The 27,783-nt window shown below is 41.1% G+C and overlaps 1 protein-coding gene across 2 annotated transcripts in view; it reads left to right on the top strand.

Moving 5' to 3' along the window:
* The window catches only part of GFRA3 (GDNF family receptor alpha 3), a 124,364-nt gene that overhangs the window by 84,714 nt on the left and 11,867 nt on the right, over nt 1-27,783 (top strand). For both annotated transcript variants that reach the window (XM_077265545.1, XM_077265544.1), the window contains exons 2-6: nt 3,812-4,075; nt 17,309-17,398; nt 24,269-24,614; nt 25,873-25,982; nt 27,103-27,237. In XM_077265545.1, the coding sequence (XP_077121660.1) occupies nt 3,812-4,075; nt 17,309-17,398; nt 24,269-24,614; nt 25,873-25,982; nt 27,103-27,237 (945 nt within the window). The remainder of the gene's footprint in view (nt 1-3,811; nt 4,076-17,308; nt 17,399-24,268; nt 24,615-25,872; nt 25,983-27,102; nt 27,238-27,783) is intronic.

The raw sequence follows: 27,783 nt of genomic DNA, 5'->3' as shown, positions 1-27,783 counted from the left end.
CCCTAAAGGGAAAAGATAGACCTTTCTTGCCTCCAGAGAAAAGACCCCAAAAGTTGGATACAAGCCCCCAACAAATAATAACGGTGAGGTAAGAAGAAAAGACAAACGTAAGAATGAACTAGGTATTTAGCAAAGAGAGGCCCACTGACTAATAGCAGAAAATAGTAAGATGACTTATACGGTCAGCAAAAACCCTATCAAAATTTCCACGCTGGATATTCAAGAACCCCGAACCGTCTAACGGCCCGGGGGGAGAATACCAGCCCCCTAGAGCTTCCAGCAAAATCAGGAATCACATTTAGTACAAGCTGGACAAAAAATAAGAGCAATACAAATAACCAAAAAACAAGAAAGCAGGACTTAGCTTAATTTTGCAAGAACCAGGACCAGCAGACAGGAGCAAACAGAAAGGACTGATTACAACGATGCCAGGCACCAGACTGAGAATTCAGGAAGTTCATATAGCAACACCCCTGGACTAACGACCCAGGTGGGTGCCAAACTGAGGAAAGACAATCCCAGAGTCATATCACTAGTGACCACAAGAGGGAGCCAAAAAAGTCTAATTCACAACAGTCATGGAGGTCTGGGCCGAATGAAAAAGAGAAGAGAAAACAAATGACAAAAAATATTTTTTAATCCAATACATTTTTACAAGCTTGGAAGTTGGATCATCCCCTTTCTACACTCACTATACACAGATGATATACACACAGCCTGCACACACTATGCACAGTGTATATACACATGCAGGTGTCAAGAAATGCCATCCCGCTCAGGTCACCCCTACTTTCCACACATATAGAAATATACAGGCCATTAACACCCAGAAACGTATGAAGAACTTGCAGTTATCATTGGCCCCTATCTCCTCCCTCTCATATCCTGATTCTGCACTGAAGCATTATAATGAAACACTGCAACGTGCCCTGGATGAAGTTGCACCTCCTATACATAGAACAACACAGCACAGACGGCAACAACCCTGGCACACGCTGCAAACACGTTTCTGTGGAGAAAATCCAATCTACCCGAAGATTTCATCCATTATAAGTTTATGCTTAAAACATACAACACTGCCCTTCACCTCTCAAAACAAACCTATTTCAGCACCCTCATTACCTCACTATCCAATAACCCGAAACATCTCTTTGACACGTTTCATTCCCTACTCAGCCCAAGAGTGCAGGTCCCAACCACGGATCTCCGCGCTGACGATCTGGCAAATTATTTAAAAAAAAAAATTGACCATATCCGACAGGAAATGATGTCCCAATCCCCTCATAACATGCACTGTCCTCCCTCCCCCACTACATCTAGCTCACTCTCTGATTTTTAACCAGTCACAGAAGAAGAAGTAATCAGGCTCCTTGCATCTTCTCGCCCTACCACTTGCACCAGTGACCCCATTCCTCAAGTCCCTTTCCCCTGCTGTCACCACTCACCTAACAAAAATATCCAACCTCTCTCTTCTGGTATCTTTCCCTCCTCATTTAAGCATGCATGCATCCATTACTTAAAAAACCATCCCTCGACCAAAACTGTGCCGCTAACTATAGACTTGTCTCTAATCTTCCCTTCATCTCAAAACTCCTTGTCCGCTATCTCTTTACACTCTACTGAAACTGCCCTTACTAAAGTCTCTAATGATCTACAAACAGCCATATCGAATGGTCACTGCTCCCTGCTAATTCTCTTGTAACTCTCTGCAGCATTCGATACTGTGGCTCATCAGCTCCTCCTCACTGTGCTCCACTCCATCTGCCTCAAGGACACCGTTCTCTCGTGGTTCTCCTCCTATCTCTCTGATCGCTCCTTCAATGTATCTTTTGCTGGTTCCTCCTCCTCTCATCTTCCCCTTACTGTTGGAGTACCTCAAGAATCAGTTCTAGACCCCCTTCTCTTCTCTTTGTATACTGCCCCTATTGGTCAAACAATCAGTAGATTTGGTTTCCAGTACCATCTCTATGCTGATGACACCCAATTATACACTTTTTCTCCTGATATCACGCCTGCCTATTAAGATAACAGCAGTGATTCTCTTACCACTGTCTCTAACATCATGTCCTCCCTCTATCTGAAACTGAACCTGTCAAAAGCTGAACTCCTTGTTTTTCCTCCCTCTACTAACCTACCTATTCCCGACATTGCCATTTCCATGTGTGGTTCCACCATTACTCCCCAGCAACACACCCGCTGTCTTGGGGTCATACTTGATTCAGAGCTTTCTTTCATCCCCCACATCCGATCACTGGCTCGCTCTTGTTATCTGCACCTTAAAAACATTTCTAGAATTCGACCCTTTCTTACTTTTGACTCTGCAAAAACGCTCACTGTTTCTCTCATTCATTCTCATCTGGACTATTGTAACTTTTTATTAATCGGTCTCCCTCTTACCAAACTCGCCCCTCTCCAATCTGTCTTGAATGCTGCAGCCAGGATCATATTCCTCACCAATCGTTACACCGATGCCTCTACCTTGTGCCAGTCATTACACTGGTTACCCATCCACTCCAGAATCCAGTACAAACGTATTACCCTCACCCACAAAGCACTCCATGGCTCAGCACCACCGTACATCTCCCCCCTTGTCTCAATCTAACTTCCTACCCGTGCCCTCCATTCTGCTAATGACCTGAGGTTAGCATCCTCAATAATCAGAACTTCTCACTCCCGTCTCTAAGACTTTTCACGTGCTGCGCCAATTCTTTGGAATGCACGACCCAGGTTAATACGATTAATCCCCAATCCACACAGTTTTAAGCGTGCCCTAAAAACACATTTGTTCAGACTGGCCTACTGTCTCAATGCATTTACCTAACTATCCCTGTGTTGCCCATTCAAAATTCTTACCATAACCAGGTTCCTCGCATCATGTTCTCACATGCTTTATGCATTCAATAGCCCTGTGTCTGTACTGTTACATACTTAGGCTGGTTCATGCAGCATTACATGAACACCCAAATCTTACACTATGGCTGGTCCGAACAACTAAAGCAATTGTTAACATTCACCTTTTGTGTCTCCCCTTTTCCTCATAGATTGTAAGCTTGCAAGCCGGGCCCTCATTTCTCTTGGTATCTGTTTTGATATATGTGTTTATTGTTATGCTGTAATGTCTATTGTATGTACAAGTCTCCTCTAAAATGTAAAGTGCTGCGGAATATGCAGGCGCTATTGAAATAAAATTATTATTATTATTAGGTGCTTCTCACAAAATTAAAATATCATCAAAAAGTTAATTTATTTCGGTTCTTCAATACAAAAAGTGAAACTCATAATCATCAACATTAACAGAAATAAACACTTGAAATAGATCACTTTGTAATGACTCTATATAATATATGAGTTTCAATTTTTGTATTGAAGAACTGAAATAAATTAACTTTTTGATGATATTCTTATTTTGTGAGAAGCACCTGTATATACTCATTCTTTTCTTCATCATAGAGGACAGGAAATGGGGGGGGTCAGCAGAGCCGAATCCTAACTTGTGTATATTACACACTCTAGGATTCAGCAAGTTGCAGTGCTTGCCAAATGTTTCTCAGGATTAGAAAACCCCTTTAAACTGTGCTTGTCCTTCCAGAGTTATAACATGTCTGGAATGCACAGGCACGGAACACACTTGCTCCACTGCAGCACACTTTACAGATCAGTTGGAAGGGGCTGATGTATTTTTAACAATAAATAAAATTGGTTTGCAAGGGTGAACATATCCATTATGTGTTCAACAGATGCTGTATAATAGCAAAGGTAGCCAAAAAGTACATATTATCATCTGATGTGTTTTTTTCATTTTTTTCTTCAGCTTTCACTTTGTCCGTGGAACACAATGACTGCATCTTTGCAGAGTTCCTTTGTAAGAATGATAATCTGTGCAATAACAGCTACCTTGTGTTAAAAAATTGCTCTGTGTCCAGTGGAGTATACCCTCTAAACACACCCGAATGTCAAGAGGCATCTCAGCTAATTTCTCAGACTCCCATCATCCATTGCAAATGTCATCATCGTATGAAGAAGGAGGAGCTTTGTTTGAACATTTATTGGACTGTGCATCCTGCCTATATGCCCGGTAAGCATTTTATGCAACTTTCCAATTTACCGTACATGAAAAGAGAGCAGAACTCTCATAGAACAGAATTTTTTTTATGATTTTCATACTGAGAGCATGTTACGTGTAACAGTGTAGTTTTTAAAATTCTGTACAATTAAATCAGCCTTTTTCTGTACTCTTAAAGTGAATGTTATAAAAAATAGCCTATTTTTTAAATCAGGTTTTTGCATTCTATGCATTTTATAACAAATTATTTGAATAAAAAGTCATGATATGTATTAACCCCATTACCCCCAAGGCTGTTTGCAACTTCATGATCAGGCCAAATTTTACAATTCTGACCAATGTCTCTTTATGAGTTAATAACTCTGGAACGCTTCAACAGATCCCGGGGATTCTGAGATTGATTTTTGTGACATGTTGTACTTCATGGTAACATTTCTTTGATATGACTTGCATTTATTTGTGAAAAAAAGAAATTTGGCAAAGCTATTTTTTTGCCCTTAAATCAGACAAAATAGTCAATAAATAACTTTTCCCACATGTCTAATTTACATCAGTACAATTTTTTAAACATTTTTTTTGTTAAGAAATTATAAGGGTTAAAAGTTTACCAGCGAATTCTCATTTTTCCAAAAAATGTACAAATCCATTTTTTTTAGGAACCATATCACATTTGAAGTGACTTTGAGGGGTCTATATGACAGAAAATAGTCAAAAGTGACACCATTCTAAAAACTTCACCCCTTAACACCTTTTGGAAAAAAAAGAGGACATTTAACTTTTTTCACAAAAAATTTACTTTAGATCCAAATCTGTTTGGACGCATGGCAGGGCTCGGAAGGGAAGGAGCGCCATTTGACTTTTTGAATGGAAAATATGCTGGAATAATTAGTGGATACCATGTCGCATTAGGATTGCCCCTCATGTGCCTAAACAGTGGAAACCCCCCACAAGTGACACCATTTTGGAAACTAGACCCCTCAGGGAACTTTTCTAGATGTGTGGTGAGCACCTTAAACTCCAGGTGCTTCACAGAAGTTTGTAACGTAGGGCCAGGAAAATAAAAGAATCAAATGTTTCCCACAAAAAATTATTTTAGTCCCAAATCTTGTATTTTTACAAAGTAACAGGAGAAAATGGACCCCAAAATTTGTTGTGCAATTTCTCCTGAGTAAGCAGATACCCAAAATGTGGGGGAAAACTACTGTTTGGGCTCAGAAAGGAAGGAGTGATGTTTTGGAACGCAGACTTTGATAGAATGGTCTGTGAGTGGCATGTTGCGCTTGAAGAGCCCCTGATGTGCCTAAACAGTGGAAACCCCCACAAGTGACCCCATTTTGGAAACTAGACCCCTCAAGTAATATATCTAGATGTGTGGTGAGCACATTGAATCTCCAATAAAAAAAAATTACATTTTTTCATAAAAACTTTATTTTTGCCACATTTTTTTACTTTCACAATGGTAGCATGGGAAAATAGATTCCAAAATGTGTTGTGCAATTTCTCCTGAGTATGCCTATACCCAATATGTGGTCTCAAACTACTTTGGAGGCACAGTGCAAATCTCAGAAGTGCCATATTGGAGTTCAGATTTTGCTGGACTGGGTGCAGTGATCATAATGACACCATGGGTGGGTCACAGAATTTTATACCATTGGGCATTGAAAAAAAAAATAATTACATTATAACCAGCAAAAAAAATTTTAAGCCCCAGATTTTACATTGTCACACTGGGAAATTTATAAAAATGGCACCAAAATTTGTCCCACAGTTTCTGATGAATGTAGAAATCCCCCATATGTGGCTGTACAGTACTGCTTAGCCATATAGGGAGACTCCGGAGGGACAGTGTGCTATTTGCCTCCTGGAGCGCAGAATAGTTTGCGGACTCCATAGACAGAGCACCTAAGTTGTAGAAGAGCAGATTCCTCCCTTCAAGTGACCCCATTTTGGAAATTTTTCCCCTTTGGGAAATTATCTACATGTGTATTGTTGATTTTGGCTATATGGGTGTTTTACAGCAGTGGATGTTGTTGAGTGAAAATTGCAAACTGTCGTTGTAGTGACCAGTATGCTTTAGTGACCAGTACGTTATGCCCAGCTCATGATGCCAGAGGCATGCACCTGTAAATTAGGTAGGCTCTTATCACTACAGAAATGCCAAACGTGGATGCTAAATATGGTTTAGGCACACTGTGGGGCTCAGAAGGGAGGGGGCATTTGGATTTGAGAGCGCAGAATTTGCTGAATTTCTTTTGGGCCATTAGCCATTTTGCTTTTCCAGAGTTTTTGTGCTACTAGTAATGTGAAAGCCTCCAATATTTCCATTGACAGATGACAGACCTGACTGGGAGCTTTTTATGTGGATTGAGTTGAAGCTTTTATTGGGAACATTTTACATAACATTTGAGATCACATTTAACCTGTGCTCCATGCTGAGCATTTACTTTGGGGTTTCTATCTAAATCTCTGAAGTGATTCAGATGAAACCCCAGAAGGACACATTAACTATAATGAGGCAGCAGTTACCTCTGTTCAGCAAAGTCCTTTTTTTCAGAAGTGCACAAAACTGTGGTGGACAGCCTCAACCGCCTTTGTATGCACCCTAAAAAAACAGATACAGCTGGGTCACAGGCCAGACTGAATCCACAGTGCCTCCATTTCCCTCTTTATAGGGAATCTTCCGCTGGGGGTTCCATCTGAATCACATATTTACACAAAAACCCCGGGGTAAGCGCTCAGCACTGAGCACAGAATAAATGTAAGTAAAGCTTTACTGCGATCTTTGAGAGGCAGAATGAACAAATCAACTACAGGTGAAAAATTGTTTTTAATTTTACACCATTACTCGTGTGGTATAAGTGATTAGACAACTTTTTTGTTGGGTCGGTGCGATTACAGTGATACCAGATTTATATTTTTTATGTTTGGCTGCTGTCACACACTAAAAACACTTTTTAAAAAAAATGTATAAGTTTTTGCATCGCCATATTTTGAGAACTATAAGTTTTCCATATTTCTGCTAACAGAGCTATGTGATTGTTTGTTTTTTTGCAGGCCAAGTTAACGTTTTTATTGGTACCATTTTCGAGCACATTACATTTTTTTTTATCACTTTCTATTTTGTTTTTTGGTTGGCAAAATGAACAAACACCAACAATTCAGGAATTGTTTTTTGGAGGTTTTTTATGTCCTTCCACGTGTGGTAAAATTGATAAGGCAGCTTTATTCTTTGGGTCAGTACGAATCCAACGATACCACATTTATATAGTTTTTTTGTGTTTTGTCACTTTTATGCAATAAAAACTATTTTATAGAAAAATTAATTATTTTTACATCACTTTATTCTATAATTTTTTATTATTATCGCTGATTGAGCTCTATGGCAGTTTGCTTTTTGCGGGACAAGATGATGTTTTCAACTATACCATTTTTATCTACATTTGTCTTTTGATCGCATTTTAATCAATTTTATGATAAAGCATCATTTTTTTATTTTTTATTTTGCAGTGTTCACTAAAGGGTTAATTTGTGGGACAGTTTTAACTGTCGAGTCTTATGGATACAGCGATACCAAATATGTATGCTTTTTTATTTTTTTTCACAAAAATATTTATTTATGGGTTCAATATATTTTTATTTTTTAAAATTATTTTGTGATTTATTTTTTTTTTACAGGTTTTCAATTTTTTTTTTCACTTTTTTACTTTGTCCCACTAAAGAACTTTCACTTTTTGCAGTTTGATCACTTGCAAAGCAAAGCATTTTATTCCCCCATCTGCATAGCCCCTCATTTTATTCCCCCCTCTGCACATCCCCTCTATTTATTCCCCCATATGCACAGCCCCTCATTTAATTCCCTCCTCATCTGCACAGCCCCTCATTTTATTCCTCTCTCATGTGCAGAGCCCCTCTTTTTATTCCCCATCTGCAAAGACCCTCAATTTATTACCCCATTTGTACAGCCCCTCATTTTATTCACCCCTCATCTGCACAGCCCCTCATCCTATTCACCCCAGCTGCACAGTCCATCATTTTATTCCCTACTCATTTATCCCCCATCTGCACAACCCCTCAGGTAATTCTCCCATCTGCACAGCCCCTCAGTTTATTCCCCTATTAGTACAGTCCCTCATCAGCACAGCTGCTCATGTTATCCCCCCTGCACAGCCCCTAATTTTATTCACCCCATCAGCACAGCCCCTCATTTTATCCTCCATCTACACAGCCCCTTATTTTATTCCCCATCTGCACAGACCCTCATTTTATTCCTCCCTGCACAAACCCTCATTTTATTCCCCCATCTGCACAGACTCTCATTTTATTCCTCCATCAGCACAGACCCTCAATTTAACCCCGCTCTGCACAGCTTGTCCCCTCATTTCTCCCTCCCACACAGCCCCTCCCCTCATTTACTCACCCCCATCAGCACAGCCCTTCATTTTATTTCCACCATCAGCAAAGCCCTTTATTCCCCCAATCAGTGCAGCCCTTCATTTTATTTCCCCTATCAGCACAGCCCCTCATTTTATTCACCCCTCTGCACAGCCCCTCATTTTATTCCCCCCTCTGCGCAGACCCCATTTTATTCCCCCTATCAGCACGAACCCTCATTTTATTCCTTCCATCAGCACAGCCCCCTCCTCATTTTATCCCCCCATCAGCACAGCACCTCAGTTTATTCCCCCATCTGTACAGACCCTCATTTTAACCCCCTCTGCACAGCTTGTCCCCTCATTTCTCCCCCCGCACAGTCCCTCCCCTCATTTTACTCACCCCATCAGCACAGCCCCTCATTTTATTTCCACCATCACCAAAGCCTCTCATTTTATTCCCCCTATCAGCACGGCCCCTCATTTTATTCACTCCCTCTGCACAGCCCATTATATTCCCCCCTCTGCGCAAACCCTCATTTTATTCCCTACTTCTGCAGAGCCCCTCATTTTATTCCTTCCATCAGCACAGCCCCTCGCCTTATTTTATCCCCATCAGCACAGCCCCTCAGTTTATTCCCCCCTCTGTACAGACCCTCATTTTATCCCCCCATCTTCACAGCCCCTCATTTTATTCCCCCCATCTGCACAGCCCCTCATTTTATTCCCCCATCAGCACAGCTCCTAATTTTATTCCCCTCCATCAGCACAGCCTCTCCTCTCATTTTATTCCCTCCTTATCTGCACAACCCATCATTTTATGCCCCCATGCACAGTAATATAAGAATTTCAAAAAAATAAAGAAAAGTTTCTACTCTCCTTATCTTGGCTCCAGTCCACCACCTCCTCTTCTGTGAAGTACAGCAGTGGACGCTGGATGGCATAACTGCGTGTGCCTCCTCTAACAAGGCGCAGGCCGGAAGTGGCCTGCTTCTTGCTGGAGATCCCAGCAGAACAGGGGAGATTACAGCTGCTCTGCTACTGAGCCGGGCGGCCATGCAGTAATTGTATTAGCGTCTGGCATATGTGAATACAATTGAGTGCGGGGAGGGAAAGATGGTCGGGGCCCAGGAGAGAAAGGGGTGAGCGATGTCAGTGACTGCCACATTTATTTATTTTTAGGTCCATGTTTTTTCTTAGTCACCTATTTTCCTGACAGGACCTCATATAAATCTTCATTAACCCCTACTGAAGCATATCTCTTTCTTCACTTTTTGTGCAAATTGATTTTTATTATTAGTTAGTTTCCAAACTGATGTCACTTGTGGAAGGTTTATAATGATCAGGTACATCAGGGGCTTTCCAAACACAACACGGCATCCTGTAATTATTCCAGCAAATGTGGCATTCAAAAAGTAAAATGGCACTCCTTTCCTTCCGAGCTGTTTTCCCCCACATATTAAGTATCGGCAGGTTCAGGACAAATTGCACAACAAATTTTGGTGTCCATTTTTTTCTGTTACCCTTGTGAAAATATAAAAATTGGGTCTAAAGTAAAATTCTTGTGAAGCACCTAAAGGGTTAATAAACTTCTTTCACATGGTTTTGAGCACCTTGAGGAGTGCAGTTTTTAGAATGGTGTTACTTTTAGGGCTTGTTCACACTTTCCTTTTTTTGCTGCGGATTTTTCAGCTGCGGATTTGGAAAAACCGCAGTGCAAAACCGCGGTGGTTTTCACTGCGGTTTTTTGTGCGGTTTCTACTGCGGATTCCACTGCGGGTTTCCAACTGCACTTTCCTATTGGTGCAGGTGGAAAACCGCTGCGGAATCCGCAGAAAGAATTGACATGCTCCATCTTTTTTTCCGCAGAAAATCAGCGCGGATTTTCAAGCGGAAAAACGCAAAGTGGGCACAGCGGTTTTTGTTTTCCATAGGGTAACATTGTACTGTACCCTGCATGGAAAACTGCTGCGGATCCGCAGCTGCAAATCCGCTGCGGATCCGCAGCAAAAACCGCAAAGTGTGAACATAGCCTAAGGTATTTTCTGTCATATAGGCCCCTCAAAGTCACTTCAAATGTAATGTGGTTCATAAAAAAAAGGTTTTGTAAATTTTGTTGAACAAATGAGAAATCGCTGGTCAACTTTAACCTTTATAACTTCTTAACAAAAAAAATAGTATGTTTCAAAAAATATAGTGATGCAAAGTAGACATATGGGAAATGTTATTTATTAACTATTTTTGTTACATATCTCGCTGATTTAAGGGCATAAAACTTGCTCAATTTTTAAAATGTTCCCAAATTTTCATTTTTTTCATAAATAATTGCAAGTCATATCAAAGAAATTTTACCACTATCATGATGTAAAAATGTGTCATGAAAAAAACAGTCTGTGGGATATGTTGAAGCATTCCAGAGTTATTACCACATAAAGTGACACTGGTCAAAATTGTAAAATTTGGCCTGGTCATAAAGGTGCAAACAGGCTTGGGGGGTATAGGTGTTAACTGCTCATCATAAAACATTCTTTGCAGTGCGTTCACCATCCTGGTAACTCTTCTCTGAACTTGCTCCAGTTTTTCAATGTCTTTTTTAAAATGTAGTGCCTAGAACTGGGCACTTATGAGGAGCAAGCTCGGCTCCGGAACCCGCTCCAAACACACGCCCTGACACATTACATGGTGCAATAGTATGGTATATCATGGAGCATTCAGGGATTAAAAGCTCATCCAACCTTTTAACCAATTCCTCAGCACAGCTGTATCCTTTCCATTGAGGTGCAACCTGTCCCTACTGTAAAACCTGTAACCAGCAGGTAATTCAGCCAAATTCTATCATGACCATAAGCCCTTTCTTCTTGCACAATTATGTAATCCGCTTAGTCCATGTGTGCACATTGAATATTTGGTCAGTTTTTTACCTCAGTATGTGTAAGCCAAAACCAACAGTGGAACAATCAGAGGAAGAGTATAATAGAAACACGTCACCACTTCTGTATTTATCACCCACTCCTGGTTTTGGCTTACAAATACTGAGGTAAGAAACTCACCAAATACTTAACGTGTGCACGTGGCCTAATTTATCTCCCAAAGCTTCTGCTGTCTTTCTAGTCACACTCATGGTAATCCGCCATCTTGGAGGTTCTAGACTACAGCTTCTCTCTCAGCTTCCTGATATCAATTTAACCCCTTAACGACCGCCGATACGCCTTTTAATGGCGGCCGCTAAGGGTACTTAAACCACAGCGCCGTTAATTAACGGCGCTGTGGAAAAAGTGAATAGCGCCCCCCCAGAGTCGGATTTTCTCTGGGGTCTCGGTTGCCGAGGGTAGCCGAGACCCCAGAGAACATGATTCGGGGGGTTTTTACCGACCCCCGAGTTGCGATCGCCGGTAATTAACCGTTTACCGGCGGTCGCAACAAAAAAAAACAAAACGCGATTTGCCGTTTAATTTCTCTGTCCTCCGATGTGATCGCACATCGGAGGACAGAGAAATGTGGTCCCCGATGGCCCCCAATAGCCCCCCGATACTTACCTACCTCCCCCGGTGCTCCTCGTGGCTCCCGATGGGCGCCGCCATCTTTTTTCCGGGAAAAAATGGCGGGCGTACGCGCAGTACGCCCGCCGCCCGGCACCCGGAGGATCTTTGGGGTCTTGGCTGCCGGGGGTAGCCGAGACCCCAAAGAACATGATCGGGGTCGGTTTGCACCGACCCCTGCTTTGCGATCGCCGGTAATTAACAGTTTACCGGCGACCGCAAAAAAAGAAAAAAAAAAGCGATCAGTTATTTCTCTGTCCTCTGATGTGATCGCACATCAGAGGACAGAGAAATAGGGGGATTCGGGGACCCTAACATACTCACCCGGTGTCCCTGGGTCCTCTTCTGTCTTCTCCTGCCAGCCGGCTTTTTCACCATGGCGGGCGCATGCGCAGTGCGCCCGCCATCTGCTGCCATCTGCCGGCCGGCAGGAGAAGACGAGTTGGGGCTAAAATTAGGGTTAGGGTTAGGGTTAGAGTTAGGGTTAGAGTTAGGGTTAGGGTTAGAGTTAGGGTTAGAGTTAGGGTTAGGGTTAGAGTTAGGGTTAGGGTTAGAGTTAGGGTTAGGGTTGGGGCTAAATTTAGGGTTAGGGTTAGGGCTAGGGTTAGGGTTAGGCTACTTTCACACTAGCGTTTTTTGGCTTCTGTCGCAATGCGTCGGAGAAAAAACGCATCCTGCAAAAGTGCTTGCAGGATGCGTTTTTTCTCCATTGGCTTGCATTAGCGATGCATTGCGACGGATTGCCACATGTCGCATCCGTCGTGCGACGGATGCGTCGTGCTTTGGCGGACCGTCGACACAAAAAAAACTACATGTAACTTTTTTGTGCGACGTGTCCGCCATTTCCGACCGCGCATGCGTGGCCGGAACTCCGCCCCCGCCTCCCCGCACCTCACAATGGGGCAGCGGATGCGTTGAAAAAACAGCATCCGCTGCACCCGTTGTGCGGCGCTTACAACGCTAGCGTCGGTACGTCGGCCCGACACACTGCGATGGGCCGAGTACGACGCTAGTGTGAAAGTAGCCTTAGGCTTCTTTCACACTTGCGTCGGTACGGGGCGGTCGCAATGCGTCGGCCCGACGTACCGACGCACGTTGTGAAAATTGTGCACAACGTGGGCAGCGGATGCAGTTTTTCAACGCATCCGCTGCCCAGTCTATGTCCTGGGGAGGAGGGGGCAGAGTTACGGCCAAGCATGCGCGGAAATGGCGGACGCGACGTACAAAAAAAAGGTTACATTGAACTTTTTTTGTGACGACGGGGGCTAAAGTTATGGTTAGGGTTGGGGCTAAAGTTAGGGTTGGGGCTAAAGTTAGGGTTAGAGTTGGGATTAGGGTTAGGGTTTGGATTAGGGTTGGGATTAGTGTTACGTTTGGGATTAGGGTTGGGATTAGGGTTAGGGTTGGGATTAGGGTTAGGGGTGTGTTGGATTTAGGGTTTTGATTAGGGTTATGGTTAGGGTTGAGATTAGGGCTGTTTTGGGGTTAGGGTTGTGATTATCGTTAGGGTTGTGATTAGGATTATGGATCGGGTTGAGATTAGGGTTAGGGGTGTGTTGGAGTTAGGGTTGGAGTTATAATTTGGGGGTTTCCACTGTTTAGGTACATCAGGGGGTCTCCAAACACGACAGCCAATTTTGCGCTAAAAAAGTCAAATGGTACTCCCTCCCTTCTGAGCTCTGCCGTGCGCCCAAACAGTGGTTTACCCCCACATATGGGGCATCAGCGTACTCGGGATAAATTGGACAACAACTTTTGGGGTCCAATTTCTCCTGTTACCCTTGTGAAAATAAAAACTTGGGGGCTAAAAATCTTTTTTGTTGGAAAAAAAAATATTTTTTTATTTTCACTACTCTGCATTATAAACTTCTGTGAAGCACTTGAGCTTTCAAAGTTCTCACCACATATCTAGATAAGTTCCTTAGGGGGTCTAGTTTCCAAAATTTGGTCACTTGTGGGGGTTTCTACTGTTTAGGTACATCAGGGGCTCTGCAAACGCAACATAACACCCACAGACAATTCTATCAAAGTCTGAATTCCAAAATGGCGCTCCTTCTCTTCCGAGCTCTGCCGTGTGCCAAAACAGTGGTTTACCCCCACATATGGGGTACCAGAATACTCAGGACAAATTGGAGAACAAATATTGGCATCCAATTTCTCTTGTTACCTTTGTGAAAATAAAAATTTGGAGGCTAAAAAAATCTTTTTTGTGGGAAAAAAAATATGTTTTATTTTCACTACTCTGCATTATAAACTTCTGTGAAGCACTTGGGCATTCAAAGTTCTCACCACATATCTAGATAAGTTCCTTGGGGGGTCTATTTTCCAAAATGGGGTCACTTGTTGGGGGTTTCTACTGTTTAGGTACATTAGGGGTCTGCAAACGCAACATAACGCCCGCAGACAATTCTATCAAAGTCTGCATTCCAAAATGGCGCTCCTTCTCTTCCGAGCTCTGCCGTGCGCCCAAACAGTGGTTTACCCCCACATATGGGGTACCAGCATACTCAGGACAAATTGGACAACAACTTTTGGGGTCCAATTTATCTTGTTACCCTTGTGAAAATAAAAACTTGGGGGCTAAAAAATCTTAATTGTTAAAAAAAATATATTTTTTATTTTCACGACTCTGCATTATAAACTTCTGTGATGCACTTGGGCATTCAAAGTTCTCACTACACATCTAGATAAGTTCCATGGGGGGTCTAGTTTCCAAAATGGGGTCACTTTTGGGGGGTTTCTACTGTTTAGGCACATCAGGGGCTCTCCAAACGCGACATGGCGTCCGATCTCAATTCCAGTCAATTTTGCATTGAAAAGTCAAATGGCGCTCCTTTGCTTCCGAGCTCAGCCATGCGCCCAAACAGTGGTTTACCCCCACATGTGGGGTGTCGGCGTACTCAAGACAAATTGTACAACAACTTCTGGGGTCCATTTTCTCCTGTTACCCTTGGTAAAATAAAAATTTGGAGGCAAAAAGATCATTTTTGTAGAAAAAATGCGATTTTTTTATTTTCACGTCTCTACGTTATAAACTTCTGTGAAGCACCTGGGGGTTTAAAGTGCTCACCACACATCTAGATAAGTTCCTTAAGGGGTCTAGTTTCCAAAATGGTGTCATATGTGGGGGGTCTCTACTGTTTAGGCACATCAGCGGCTCTCCAAACGTGACATGGCGTCCGATCTCAATTCCAGCCAATTCTACATTGAAAAAGTAAAACGACACTCCTTCTCTTCCAAGCTCTGCGGTGCGCCCAAACAGTGGTTTACCCCCATATATGGGGTATCGACGTACTCAGGAGAAATTGCACAACAACTTTTGTGGTCTAATTTCTCCTGTTACCCTTGTGAAAATAAAAATTTGGGGGCAAAAAGATCATTTTTGTAGAAAAAATGAGATTTTTTATTTTCACGGCTCTACGTTATAAACTTTTGTGAAGCACTTGGGGGTTCAAAGTGCTCACCACACATCTAGATAAGTTCCTTAAGGGGTCTAGTTTCCAAAATGGTATCACTTGTGGGGGGTTTCCACTGTTTAGGCACATCAGAGACTCTCCAAACGCGACATGGCATCCGATCTCAATTCCAGCCAATTCTGCATTGAAACAGTCAAACGGTGCTCCTTCACTTCCAAGCTCTGCGGTGCGCCCAAACAGTGGTTTACCTCCACATATGGGGTATCGGCGTACTCAGGAAAAATTGCACAACAAAATTTGTGGTTAAATTTCTGTTTTTACACTTGTGAAAATTAAAAAAAATGGTTCTGAAGTAAAATGTTTGCAAAAAAAAGTTAAATGTTCATTTTTTTCTTCCACATTGTTTTAGTTCCTGTGAAGTACGTAAAGGGTTAATAAACTTCTTGAATGTGGTTTTGAGCAGCTTGAGGGGTGCAGTTTTTAGAATGGTGTCACACTTGGTTATTTTCTATCATATAGACCCCTCAAAATCACTTCAAAGGTGATGTGGTCCCTAAAAAAACATGGTGTTGTAAAAATGAGAAATTGCTGGTCAACTTTTAACCCTTATAACTCCCTAACAAAAAAAAAAAATTGTTTCCAAAATTGTGCTGATGTAAAGTAGACATGTGAGAAATGTTATTTATTAACTATTTTTTGTGACATATCTCTCTGATTTAAGGGCATAAAAATACAAAGTTTGAAAATTGCAAAATTTTAAACATTTTCGCCATATTTCCATTTTTTTCATAAATAATTGCAAGTAATATCAAAGAAATGTTACCACTAACTTGAAGTACAATATGTCACGAAAAAACAATCTCTCAGAATCAGCGGGATCTGATAAAGCGTTCCAGAGTTATAACCTCTTAAAGTGACACTGGTCAGAATTGTAAAAATTGGCTCGGTCATTAAGTACCAAATTGGCTCTGTCACTAAGGGGTTAAAGGACCTTTCATCTTCCTATGACTGCCATAACCACTTGGTTTTCCTTAGCCTCCATCCAGCAATCTGTGTATGCGACCTGCATTATGCCACACTTGAGAGGTAGCCAACACATTGTTCAGCATTCTCAGTCATGATGGCAGATGACCCTCTCTGTCCACCTAATTATAGAGTCCCACTACCACCAACATCTGTCTGGCCTTTGCTGCACTCCTATTTCTCTTCTTGCTACGAAAGACAATTTCCTGGTTGTTAGGAGCAAAACCATAGAGTATTAATGCTAGTTCTAGATTAGCATTCCCTAATATCAGCCAAACAGACATATTTACTAGGTTGCCTCAGATCAGGATTGGGTTATCTGATATTTTTCCCCTATCTCTTTCTTCTGGGGGTTTGTGCACATGGCATCTTTTTCAGATGGATTCCGCCTGAAATAGCACTAAAACAAACTCCAAAAAGAATTAATATATGAACTGTAGTGTCAAAATGACTTGCTGTGCATGTGTTCTGTCTTTCGTAACATCTTTTAACCACTTCAGGCTTTTCAATCCGTGAAGTGGCTAAAAGAAGTGACCTGTCCATCCTTCTGTACTAAAGCCTCCGCAGAAGGCATCCAAACAGAGGTCAGAAAAAACAATTCAGGAAAAATACTGCGGCGTTTTTCCGAAGCGTCTTCTGAATGAGATATAGGGATGCCAGTATTTAAAAGACTCTGTGTGCATATGCCTTAGCTATTACCCAGCTACCAGCCCCAGCCAGAACATCCTCAGTGAGCTCTAAACTCCTCTCCAAGTTTGCAATGTTCCTGAATGTTGCAAGCTGCATATTTAGATCCATGAACAGGGCTTTTATTAAAATAATAATATATCATATATTAATATTATTAAACACCATGTAACGTAATTCACTATTTACTGTTGTGTTTTTTTTACACAGGTTCCCTAGTTTCCTATGACTCTCCATACGCAGATGACTTAGAAACCAAAGAAGAAACGAAGTTGAGGCAACTCTTAACTGTCACTTCTGGTAAACATCTATTGTATAATGCTTCCATGTGTCTGCCTTGCTTTTCCTTGCTATTGATATCTTAAAGGGGTATTCTTGACTTTGGTCACATGACAACTGACAAGCAAGGGGAATGCTAAGGAATTGTGACAGCGTTTCACAATTCGGCATTCTGCAGTCACATTAACCCCTGCCAATTAAACTATCGAACGATTGTAAGTTCAAGTTTACTAAGGGGGTTAAAAATTAAAGTAAAAAAAAAATAAAATAAAATAAATGAAACGCATAAAAGTTCAAATTACCAATTTTTACTCCATTAAAAGGAAAGACATTAAAAAATTAGCCGTATTTTTATCCCTGTGTCCAAAGAAAACCAACGTATTAAATTATTGAAACCATACATTACACGCTGAAAATATAATGCCAGAATTTCTACTTTTCAAATCCACACACTTCCCATAGAAAATACAATAAAAAAACCTCTCAAACTACATATATTAATATATATATATACCAAAATATCCATGAAAATTAAGCACACAAGCCCTTATCCAACATTATGGATTGAAAAATATGGAAAAATAAAAAGTAACGAATCTCAAAAGATGGCGTTACAGATATATTTATATTTTTTATGAATTTCAAAATATTTTTTCTCCATTAAAATAACAAAAAACTGGACAAGTTTGGTATGTAAGCTGTACTTGTACTCACCTGTAGAATTATATTACAAAGTCATTTTTACCAAAACAATCTCAAAATATAGGCAGAATTGCACTTTTTTTCCACAATCACACTACACATTTCATTTGTTTAGCTTTTTTCACCACATTACACAGTAAAACGGACGAGGTCATTCAAAACTCTAACTCGTCCTGCAAAAAACAGGCCCTCATATTATTTCCCAAAAACGAATTATGGCTCTTGGAACAAGGAGAGGAAAAAAAGGAAAGTGCAAAACTAAAAGTTTCTGGGTCATTCAGGGTTTAAACTGTCTAAATAATAGACCTGAATAGTAAAAGTGCCCAAATTTCTTCATAAAGAAATGTCCTGCCTCCAACAACATACTGTGCAGCATTGTTCACACAGACTTTCTAAGCACGAACAATTAAAGTTCATCAAACAACCTCCAATGGAAATAACACACATATTAACCTGATAGCTAATGCTAAATGCTAAATGCATGCTAAATTAGGGAATCAAGATGAAGGAGATGTATTATTGGGATATGAAAACCTCGTGCATTTTATAAGATTCTGATCCCGCTGGCTCAATTTTAACATCACATTGAAGAACCAAGTTATTAGCTTAGAGATTGAGTATAAGGCATTCTTATGTACACATAACCCAAGACCTCGTGAATTATTCACACTTATTGACAGCTACATATCTAGAGGCTGTTTGGACGAATAACATCTGTATCCATTACTTGACCATGTTTTGTCCCTGACTTGTGTGTTTTCACACATGGTACTATTCCACCAGGACCACTCATTCCTAATTTCCTGATCTGGGTCATTATCCTTATGTTCCACGTACAAGATGTTGCAAATTGTAATAGAAATCATATGGAAACCATATGTCCTTATCTGAGCCTAAGGGACGTTAAAAATAACCTAAATTCTAACACTGAGATTATGTTCTTTGTAATTGTAAGGGTGCTTATAATTATAATTGTTGGCTTTATTTGAACGTAGATTTGTGTACACTGTTCTATCCTTTATAAGAAGATATATTCTGGCAGGACATAATTTATTTTTCTAAAATCTGTGTTTTGCTGGACTGATAAGAGAAGACTCCACTTCATTCAAATCAGTCTAGAGTGATAGCTGCATGAGCCTCAGTAAGTAAAAGTTCAGGAGACTTCTTTAAAAAGATGGGTTTTGCTCCCAAAATGGCAAGTTTTATCCTTACTAACTGTGTTGGAAAGATTTTTGTACTAGTGCCAACCATCTAACACACACGTACCGTATATACCAGTGATTGTACTTCTGCTTTTTCTAACATCATGTTCCCACAGTCACCCCCTACAATATAATGCCCCATACAAGTCCCACACACAGTGTGATGCTCCTACAAACCCCCACACAGTATGATGGCCACCACAGTCCCCATGCACAATATGAGATTGCTCTCACATACAGAACAATAGCCCACACAGCTCCCCACACACGGTATGATAATCCACATAGCTCCCCACCACATGGAAGACACACAAAATATGAAATGTGACTCTAATAGCACCACAACTTAATTCACCAATGTTATGCAACATATATTTGTATGTTAAGTTAATTATTTGTTTGAATATCACATTACTTTCTGTGGGTGACAAAACTTTTGTCTTGCCAAAGTCTGGCCATTCTGTGTCCATTAACTGATCAATATTTCTGCATTGTTGCCAATTTATTTTCTTAACCTAAACCAAATTTTGGAGGGTTTCAGCTTTCAAAAGAATAATTTATACAACCAATGGATGAATTTAATGTCAGGTTATAAGCTTTTATTTACATAACATGGATAAGCGACATAACTTCCGTCAGGGAGTGTACACTGACAGAAGCTTCCTGTACACAGTGTGATGGCTCCATAGCTCCCCACACAGTATAATGGCCTCTATAGCCCCCAGGCCCCCACACAATATGATGGTCCACAGCCCCCATGCATAATATGATGGTCCCCCACATTACCCATACAGAATGATGGTCACACAGTATGATGCTTTCCAAAAGTAACTCTCAAAACATAGTATAATGGTTCCCCCAGCCCCTCATACAGTATGATGACCCAGCACACAGTATGATTACCCTACTACAGCAGACCCACATAGAATGAGGCCACCCTACACAGTATGATGGCCCTCACAGGCCCATACAATATGATGGACCCTCACAATATAATGTCCCCCATAGCCTCTCAGACAGTATTGTGGGCCTCACAGCTCTCCCTTATAATATGATGGCCTTCACACAGTATAATGGCCTCCACACAGTATTATACTCCCATAAGTTTCACCTATAAGTACTGACTAATAAAAAACCTAGCCCCATTCCTCAAAGTGTCATTCTTGTGTGTGTAACATGTGGACTGAGATTTCGTACACCAGGTGTGATCTTGTGATGTTACTGCACCTGCTGCACTGAGACTTAAAGGCACCGGCTGAATGGTGGAGCAGGGCACTGATTGCTCACTGTTCCACCATTGTATTCAACTGTCTCAGTATCTTGGGATGCTTGGCGCGGGGTCATGCTGCTCATCACTGCCCCCCATCCTCAACTCAACTCAACTCACGGGCCCCATAGCAGCCTTGTTTCCTTATATGTTGTAAGCTTGCAAACAGGACCCTCAATCCCATTATTTTAATTGATTCATTATGTTTTATTGTGTAATTGTCTAATATCGTTTGTACATGCAGCCTCTGAATTGCTGTTATTACATATACAACATACATGCCTCTATGATATATTTTTTATTGCTTTTGCCAATGGATTCCAACCATGGATTGGCTGGATCAAACAGGATTGGGCTAGGCGATCACAGAGCTAGAGAACCCTCCAGTGATCCCAGATTCTGAAAAATGTATGGGCTCCATCCATTACAATCGTTAGATGTAAAGAACACAGACACTAGACAATATCACTTAATATTTAGGTTGTTTCACAATGCATTTTCAGGAAGGCTGTTTTATTGCTATTACAGGGACTCAAAGGGTGGTGTATGACTTAGGCTACTTTCACACTAGCGTCGGGCTCGGTCCGTCGCCGTGCGTCGGGCCGAGGTCACCGACGCTAGCGTTGTCTCCGCCGCACAACGGGGGCAGCGGATGCATTTTTCCAGCGCATCCGCTGCCCCATTGTGAGGTGCGGGGAAGTGCGGGGAGGTGGGGGCGGAGTTCCGGCCGCGCACGCGCGGTCGGAAAAAGCAGACCGTCGTGAGCAAAAAACGTTACATGTAACGTTTTTTGCTCCCGATGGTCCGCCACAACATGGCGCAACTGTCGCACGACGGTTGCGACATGTGTCAATGCGTCGCAAATGCGTCGCTAATTAGTCAATGCAGAAAAAACGCATCCTGCAAGCACTTTTGCAGGATGCGTTTTTTCGGCAAAACTATGCATTGCGACGTATTGCAGTTAACGCTAGTGTGAAAGTAGCCTTAGGGATTCAAAAAACTAAATAGAAAAGTCATATATTACTACGTCAGGCCCTGCAACGGACAGCATTTATCAGACACTGTCTGCACTATTGCAGACAGATGTGTTTCCTCTGAAACACAGTGACACTTCTCCCGCCCATCCTCAGTTGATTGACAGGCCTCTCCATAAGGCCGGTTTCACACGTCAGTCACTCCGCTACGTGTAGTGACAGTTTTCTCACGTCACTGACACACGTAGACCCATTCAAATGAATGGGTCCATGCACATGCCTGCGTGTTTTCACGGACCGTGTGTCCGTGTGCAAAACACGGAGACATGTCCATTTTTCTCTGGCAGCACGGTCCGCAAAGCGTCCCGCACACGTGCACACGGAGGACAGTGTGCACTCTCCTTCGTGTGCACGTACCGCTGCAGGAGAAACAGCGCTACAGTTAAGCGCTGTGCCCTGCGTTTGGTGCTGAAGCCGGCATTCATCCCTTCTGTCCTGCTCGGCTGAAAGCAGCACTTGCAGGAGAGAAGGGATGAAAGATCAAGTTTTTTTTAAACTTGATCTTTCATCCCTTCTCTCCTGCAAGCGCTGCTTTCAGCCAAGCAGGACAGAAGGGATGAATGCCGGCTTCAGCACCACACGCTGGGGACAGCACTTAACTGTAGCCATGTCTCTCCTGCACGGTCCGTGTGGTCTTCAGGCGGCACACGGGCGGCACAGGGCTGCCGCACGTGTGCCACACTGATGTGCCACATGAGCACACGGACACGGATAACTCCGGTACCGTTTTTTCTGGTACCGGAATTATCTGGACGTGTGAGACTGGCCTAAGAGTGTACAGGTCTCTACTAAAGTGTATACATAGGGAGAGACCTGTTAGTCAAAAGAAGGAGCTGGCCAGGGACCTGCCGTGGACTAGTAAGCCGATATACATGGGGGCTGATTAATGAAGGTGCTTATGACTTAATTCTTGCATAAAACACCTTAATAAGTTGTAATATTTTTGTGCAAATTAAAAGTTGCATAAAAATATTGCAACTGTAAGGCTTCTTTTACACCTACCGGGTTTTTTGCGGCCCATTATTGTGGGCCGTTTTTGCGGGTTGCATCGCCGCAATTTTCACGGTCTGCCACAATAACGGACCGCAAAAAACTTGCAGATCGCCGTTATTCGGAAATAGTATTGGAAAAAAAACAGCGTTCTGCAAAACCGGAAGTCACAGTGCACCGCAAAAACAAGCTTCAGTTGTTTATGCGGCCCCATTGATTTTCAATGGGGGCCATGTCCATAAGCCATGAAAAAGATCGAGCAGGCTCAATCTTTTTTCACAGCCATAAATACGGCCCTCACGGCCATACGGCGCACAGAGCACCGTGAAATTATTGCGGCCCGTTTTTGCGGCCCCATAGAAATCTATTGCGGCCGCAAAACAACGGTATGTGTAAAAGAAGCCTTAGTGTTTACATGCTAGTCCTGGCCAGCTATGCCAATATGGGCTTAGCATGGGTGGAGCATGAGCAGGATGAGACATAGTTAAGTTTCACCATCAAATTCATAAAATGTTACACCTATTTAGTGGCAGAACTTACTCCAGTCTCTGACTCTAGTACATTTCTGGCAACAACACTTGACAGAGATGCACCTAATTAAGTTAATTTGGCCCATTGTGCTTCAGCAAGCCTGTTCATTAGGTCTTAATGAATCGACTCCGTAGTCCCTAACTATCTTTTCAAAGTTTTTGTACTGTGAAATATCTCAGTATTTCCGAGGAAAACATACTTGGATGCAGTCACATAGCCATTGTATGATTCATGTTGCCCGTGGTTGTGAAGACAGGTTCCCTTTAATTAGATATGAAGTGGTCCTGTATGGCAGGTTTATAGAGCCTCAATTATTTCTTCTGGTGATCTACCTGTCGGACAATGGTGATCAGCGCTTACTGTGCTTCGCTGGTTGGCAGTTCAGAGGTGAGAGTTGGCCACAGTGATGTCCTCCGGATACAGAAGAGGTTTCCAATAGCAAACAGGGCCATACCTTTCATTTTAAATTGCATGTTAGACTATGAAAGAAGTGATATGATTGGTTTCCAGTGGAAAAGGCTGAAAATATTTCTTGCTAAGTCTATAAAATACATATCAGAAAATACCACAACCAAAAATCCGCTGGTGGTAGTGAATACTACATTTAATGATAAAATATATTATTTTATTGAAATATATTCAAAAATGTTAATAACATTAGGTACCTCAACAAATCCATATGTGCACAACACGCCCCCTGAGGAAGTGGTATGAAACACGCGTCGGGGTGAGGGACACAGAACAGGATGGCACGGCTTTCCTTGAGATACAAATGTCGGTAAATATACATTCCACATTGGGCTGTATTCCTTTTCCTTAATGCGTATTTAAGATAGCTATTGTATAACTAGGTAATGCCAGTCTGTTACCATTGTTACTTGTTCCATCGTGTTGTGTACATATGGATATTGTTCTGTGTCCCACTTTGTTGAGGTACCTAATTTTATTTAAAAAAAAATAAAAAAATATTTCAATAAAATAATATATTTTGTCATTAAATGTGGTAATCTCTATATATCTAACCAGTGGATTTTTGGTTGTGGTGTTTTCTGATGTATTTATTCTAATGGTGACCCTAGGAGTATTTATTGGGACTTTTTATCATTTAATTCTATAAAATATTTCCCTGACTAATAAATATATTTATTCTAATATTTTATCTCAGAGTCTCTCCTTCCCAATGAGGAGACGAACACTTGTTTACATGAAGCGGCTATTTGTAGTTCCATTGAGAAGTGCACGCAATTGAAGAACGAATATGTTATTGCCTGCAGTGTTTCAAAAGCTGTAGGCTTTTGTGACCGACGGAAGTGTCACAACCACCTCAGGAATTTTTTAAAAAAACTTCCTATGGAATTCACAAAGAGATTGCTATTTTGTCCATGCAAGCAGAATGCAAACTGTGGAGAACGCAGACGCAAGACTATAGTGCCCAAGTGTTCTTTTGAGGACAGGGAAAAGAAAAACTGTCTGGAGCTCTATGATTCCTGCATGAGCGACAACTTGTGCAGGTGAGTACTAAAAACAGATCAAACCAGTTCATTCTTTACAGGAATTTCACTTATATACATTTATTTGGGCCTAAAAATATTTTTTACAACTGAGTTTCATTAAAAATGTTGCACCATTTGCCTCCTATAGCTTATGTGTGTTGCACTCTCTAAATGAGTCCACTAAAATCAGTCAGTCAGCTCGCTATGATGGTCTAAAGGGGCGTTTGTAACTCTTTTATCAGTCATTTTCGGAGCTCCCCCCATCTGATTTATGGCCACAGAATTGTAGGAAAACAAACAGCCTGTAAAAGTCAAACAATGCAGACATTTTTAATGAAACCCTATTGTAAAAATTATTATTTTTTTATCCCAAATCCATGCATTTAAGTACAAAAAATTGGCCCCTAAGGCAATCTCTAAGCACAAACAGCATACAAACAATATGAACAGTTTATTTATAGCATATAGATATATATTTTAATTTCTTTTTAGTAAAATCAATTTTACAGTTACATGCTGTATCTGTAATCTGTCCTGTGCCTTTATGTTCATCGCATAATCAGGACAGAAGTTTATATACATGAGAAGTAATTAATAAAGGTTCTCTCTGATTGCAAGCAGAGATATTAAAAATTATGAAAAAATGATCCAGAAATTATTTTGGAAATTTTGACACTCTTTTTTTTGTTACTGTATAATGCATATATTTTATTTACTGAAATACCACTTTAAAAGGGTATACCCATCTCCAAGATAAAATCCCAATATTTAGTAGCTGTAATAATAATAATAATATTAGTAGCAAATACCTTGAGTTAGAAATATACTGTAGTTCACCTGATTAGCTATGTATCCATGGTTACGACCACTCATATAGTGACAGTTACTGATTGTAACCATGGATATTTAAGCTACTGCAATGCCCGACACATGTAGCTTATTAGAAGAACTATACAACATTTCTAATAGGAGGAATTTGATAATATTATTATTATTACACCTACTACATATTGGGATGGGATCTTGGAGATGGGAATACCACATTAAGCATGTTTTATTTCAGATTGCCATATTGCACCTATGCCACAAGCATTAACACCTGGCTACTATGGTAGCATCTAAGAAATATACATATAAAGTGAACTTCTGGGTTGTAATTGATCATACTGACAGCTAAAACGTTCTTCTCACATCAGAGCGCACTAATGTTTCGGACAGACCAACAAACATTTTTAAGTTTTAATATGAATTGCAAATATAATTTTACATCTTTCAGATCTCGTCTTTTGGACTACCAGAAACATTGCCACCTGTTTGAAAAAAAGAATGAAAACTGTTCTGTGGAACAATATGATCCGTGCATAAAGTCCTACATTAGGCTGATCGGTAAGACCTAAATATAAGAGGAACCTAGGATTCTAAATAAATTTTCCACTTAGACCATTCTATATTACGCTAAAAATGTTGCCTGGTAATACGTTTTTTTTTTCAAAGTCTTCCATATTTTGTAAACATAGAACACACGATACTCACCCTCCTTAGGTCCAGCGCTCGCCTTTTCTGCCACGCTCCAGTCTTTGTTTACTCTCTGTTTGATGAAGTAGAGAAAGCAGCCACATCACCGCTGTAGCCAAACACTAAGCTCAACACTTGTGCTGCCTACATCACAGAACCTCTGAGCTCAGTGACTGGCTGCAGCGGTGAAGTGCGCTGTAGTCATGATGTCCCTGCGGATGCCTGTACACAGAGACCAGAACAGCTTATGTTTATTGTTTTTCACATGTACAACCTTTAAAATAAAAATAAAAGTATTTCTTGAAAACCTGCTTAGGGTAGGCTCACACAATTTTTTTTTTCAGACAGCCAATATCGACTAATTTTTTTCGTGGAACTGTCTTTTTTTCTGGCATCTAGTAAATCTTTAGCATTTTTTAGTGCTTTTTTGGTTGTTTCCTGAACTCTTTTTTGACTTCTTTGACCACTAGCAGATTTTTTGTGTGTCTTTTTGGGTGTCTTTTGTATTGGCAATTTCAGGATTATTTTTTAAATCCTTTCAACAATGAAGAAACCTCTTTTGGTTTTGGAAGCAAAAATGCTGACAAGGTGCTCAAAAATTCTTTTTTTAAAACTTTCCTATTGACTTGTATTGCAAAGTATAGAGAGTCTTCAGAGAGGAACATGCAAGGAGACTGAGCAGTCCACTTCTTTTAAGCATATTTGGAAACCTGAAGCCTTTAGAGGATGATCAAATGCCTAATCATGTGCACAGCAAGTTGGTTTTATGTAGAAATGAATATATTTGTTCTTTTGAGTGTTTTATTGGCACTTTTTCAGGCAGGTTTTAGGGTGAACTTGCTCCAAACCTGCCTAACAATAACATAGTGTGAGCATAACTTTAATTAGATATGTTATAAAATCGTGATTGTGAGGGTCTGACTTTTGGGACACCCACCTGAGAAAAATTGCAATTGCAATTTATATGCCTATTTTCTTCTTCGCCACACAGGCACTGCAGTTACCCCTAATTTTATTAACAACTCGAGCATGGATACATCACTATGGTGCACTTGTGAAGGTAGTGGTAACGAGCTGGAAGAGTGCAATGTCTTCCTTGGGATGTTCACTTCCAACAGGTGTCTCCGTAAGTAAAAATCCCAATATTTCCTAATTTTCGCTGCGTTTAGGCTAGGTTCACATTAGCATTTCAGTCCGCAGCGTATCATCCACATGTGCAAATGCATGCTTACACAGCGTTTTTTTATCCTCATCATCGTACGTATGACGCCAAAAAAATGCTGCGTGTGCATGCATTTTGGCATGCGTTTGCGTTGTTTATGCGCATGCGTTAGATATTTCCAATGCTTCACAGTAGCTTTTCCTTGACATCAGACACCCAGTAGGCGTGTCTCATGGGATTTATATATATATAGACTCACTTTTTGGCTGCTGTATCAAGCAGCAAGATGGATCTTGTCATGGACTTCTATGAAGATCTGGATTTACAATTGAAATTGGCTGCTTCCTTTGCTGTGGCTTGTCAAGAACAAAGAAGAAGAGAAAGACGGAGAAGACATCGTCGAGATTGGCAACACCCCATCCTTGAACTCCGAGAGAGACGTGGAGCCTACCACTCTTTGTACACAGAGCTGCGTGCAAACCCTCAGAAGTTTTTGGACTAAACAAGAAT

The sequence above is a fragment of the Ranitomeya variabilis genome, chromosome 5 (assembly GCF_051348905.1).
Source record: "Ranitomeya variabilis isolate aRanVar5 chromosome 5, aRanVar5.hap1, whole genome shotgun sequence".
In the NCBI taxonomy this organism is placed as follows: Eukaryota; Metazoa; Chordata; class Amphibia; order Anura; family Dendrobatidae; genus Ranitomeya; species Ranitomeya variabilis.
This window is presented reverse-complemented; position numbering and strand designations above follow the sequence as displayed.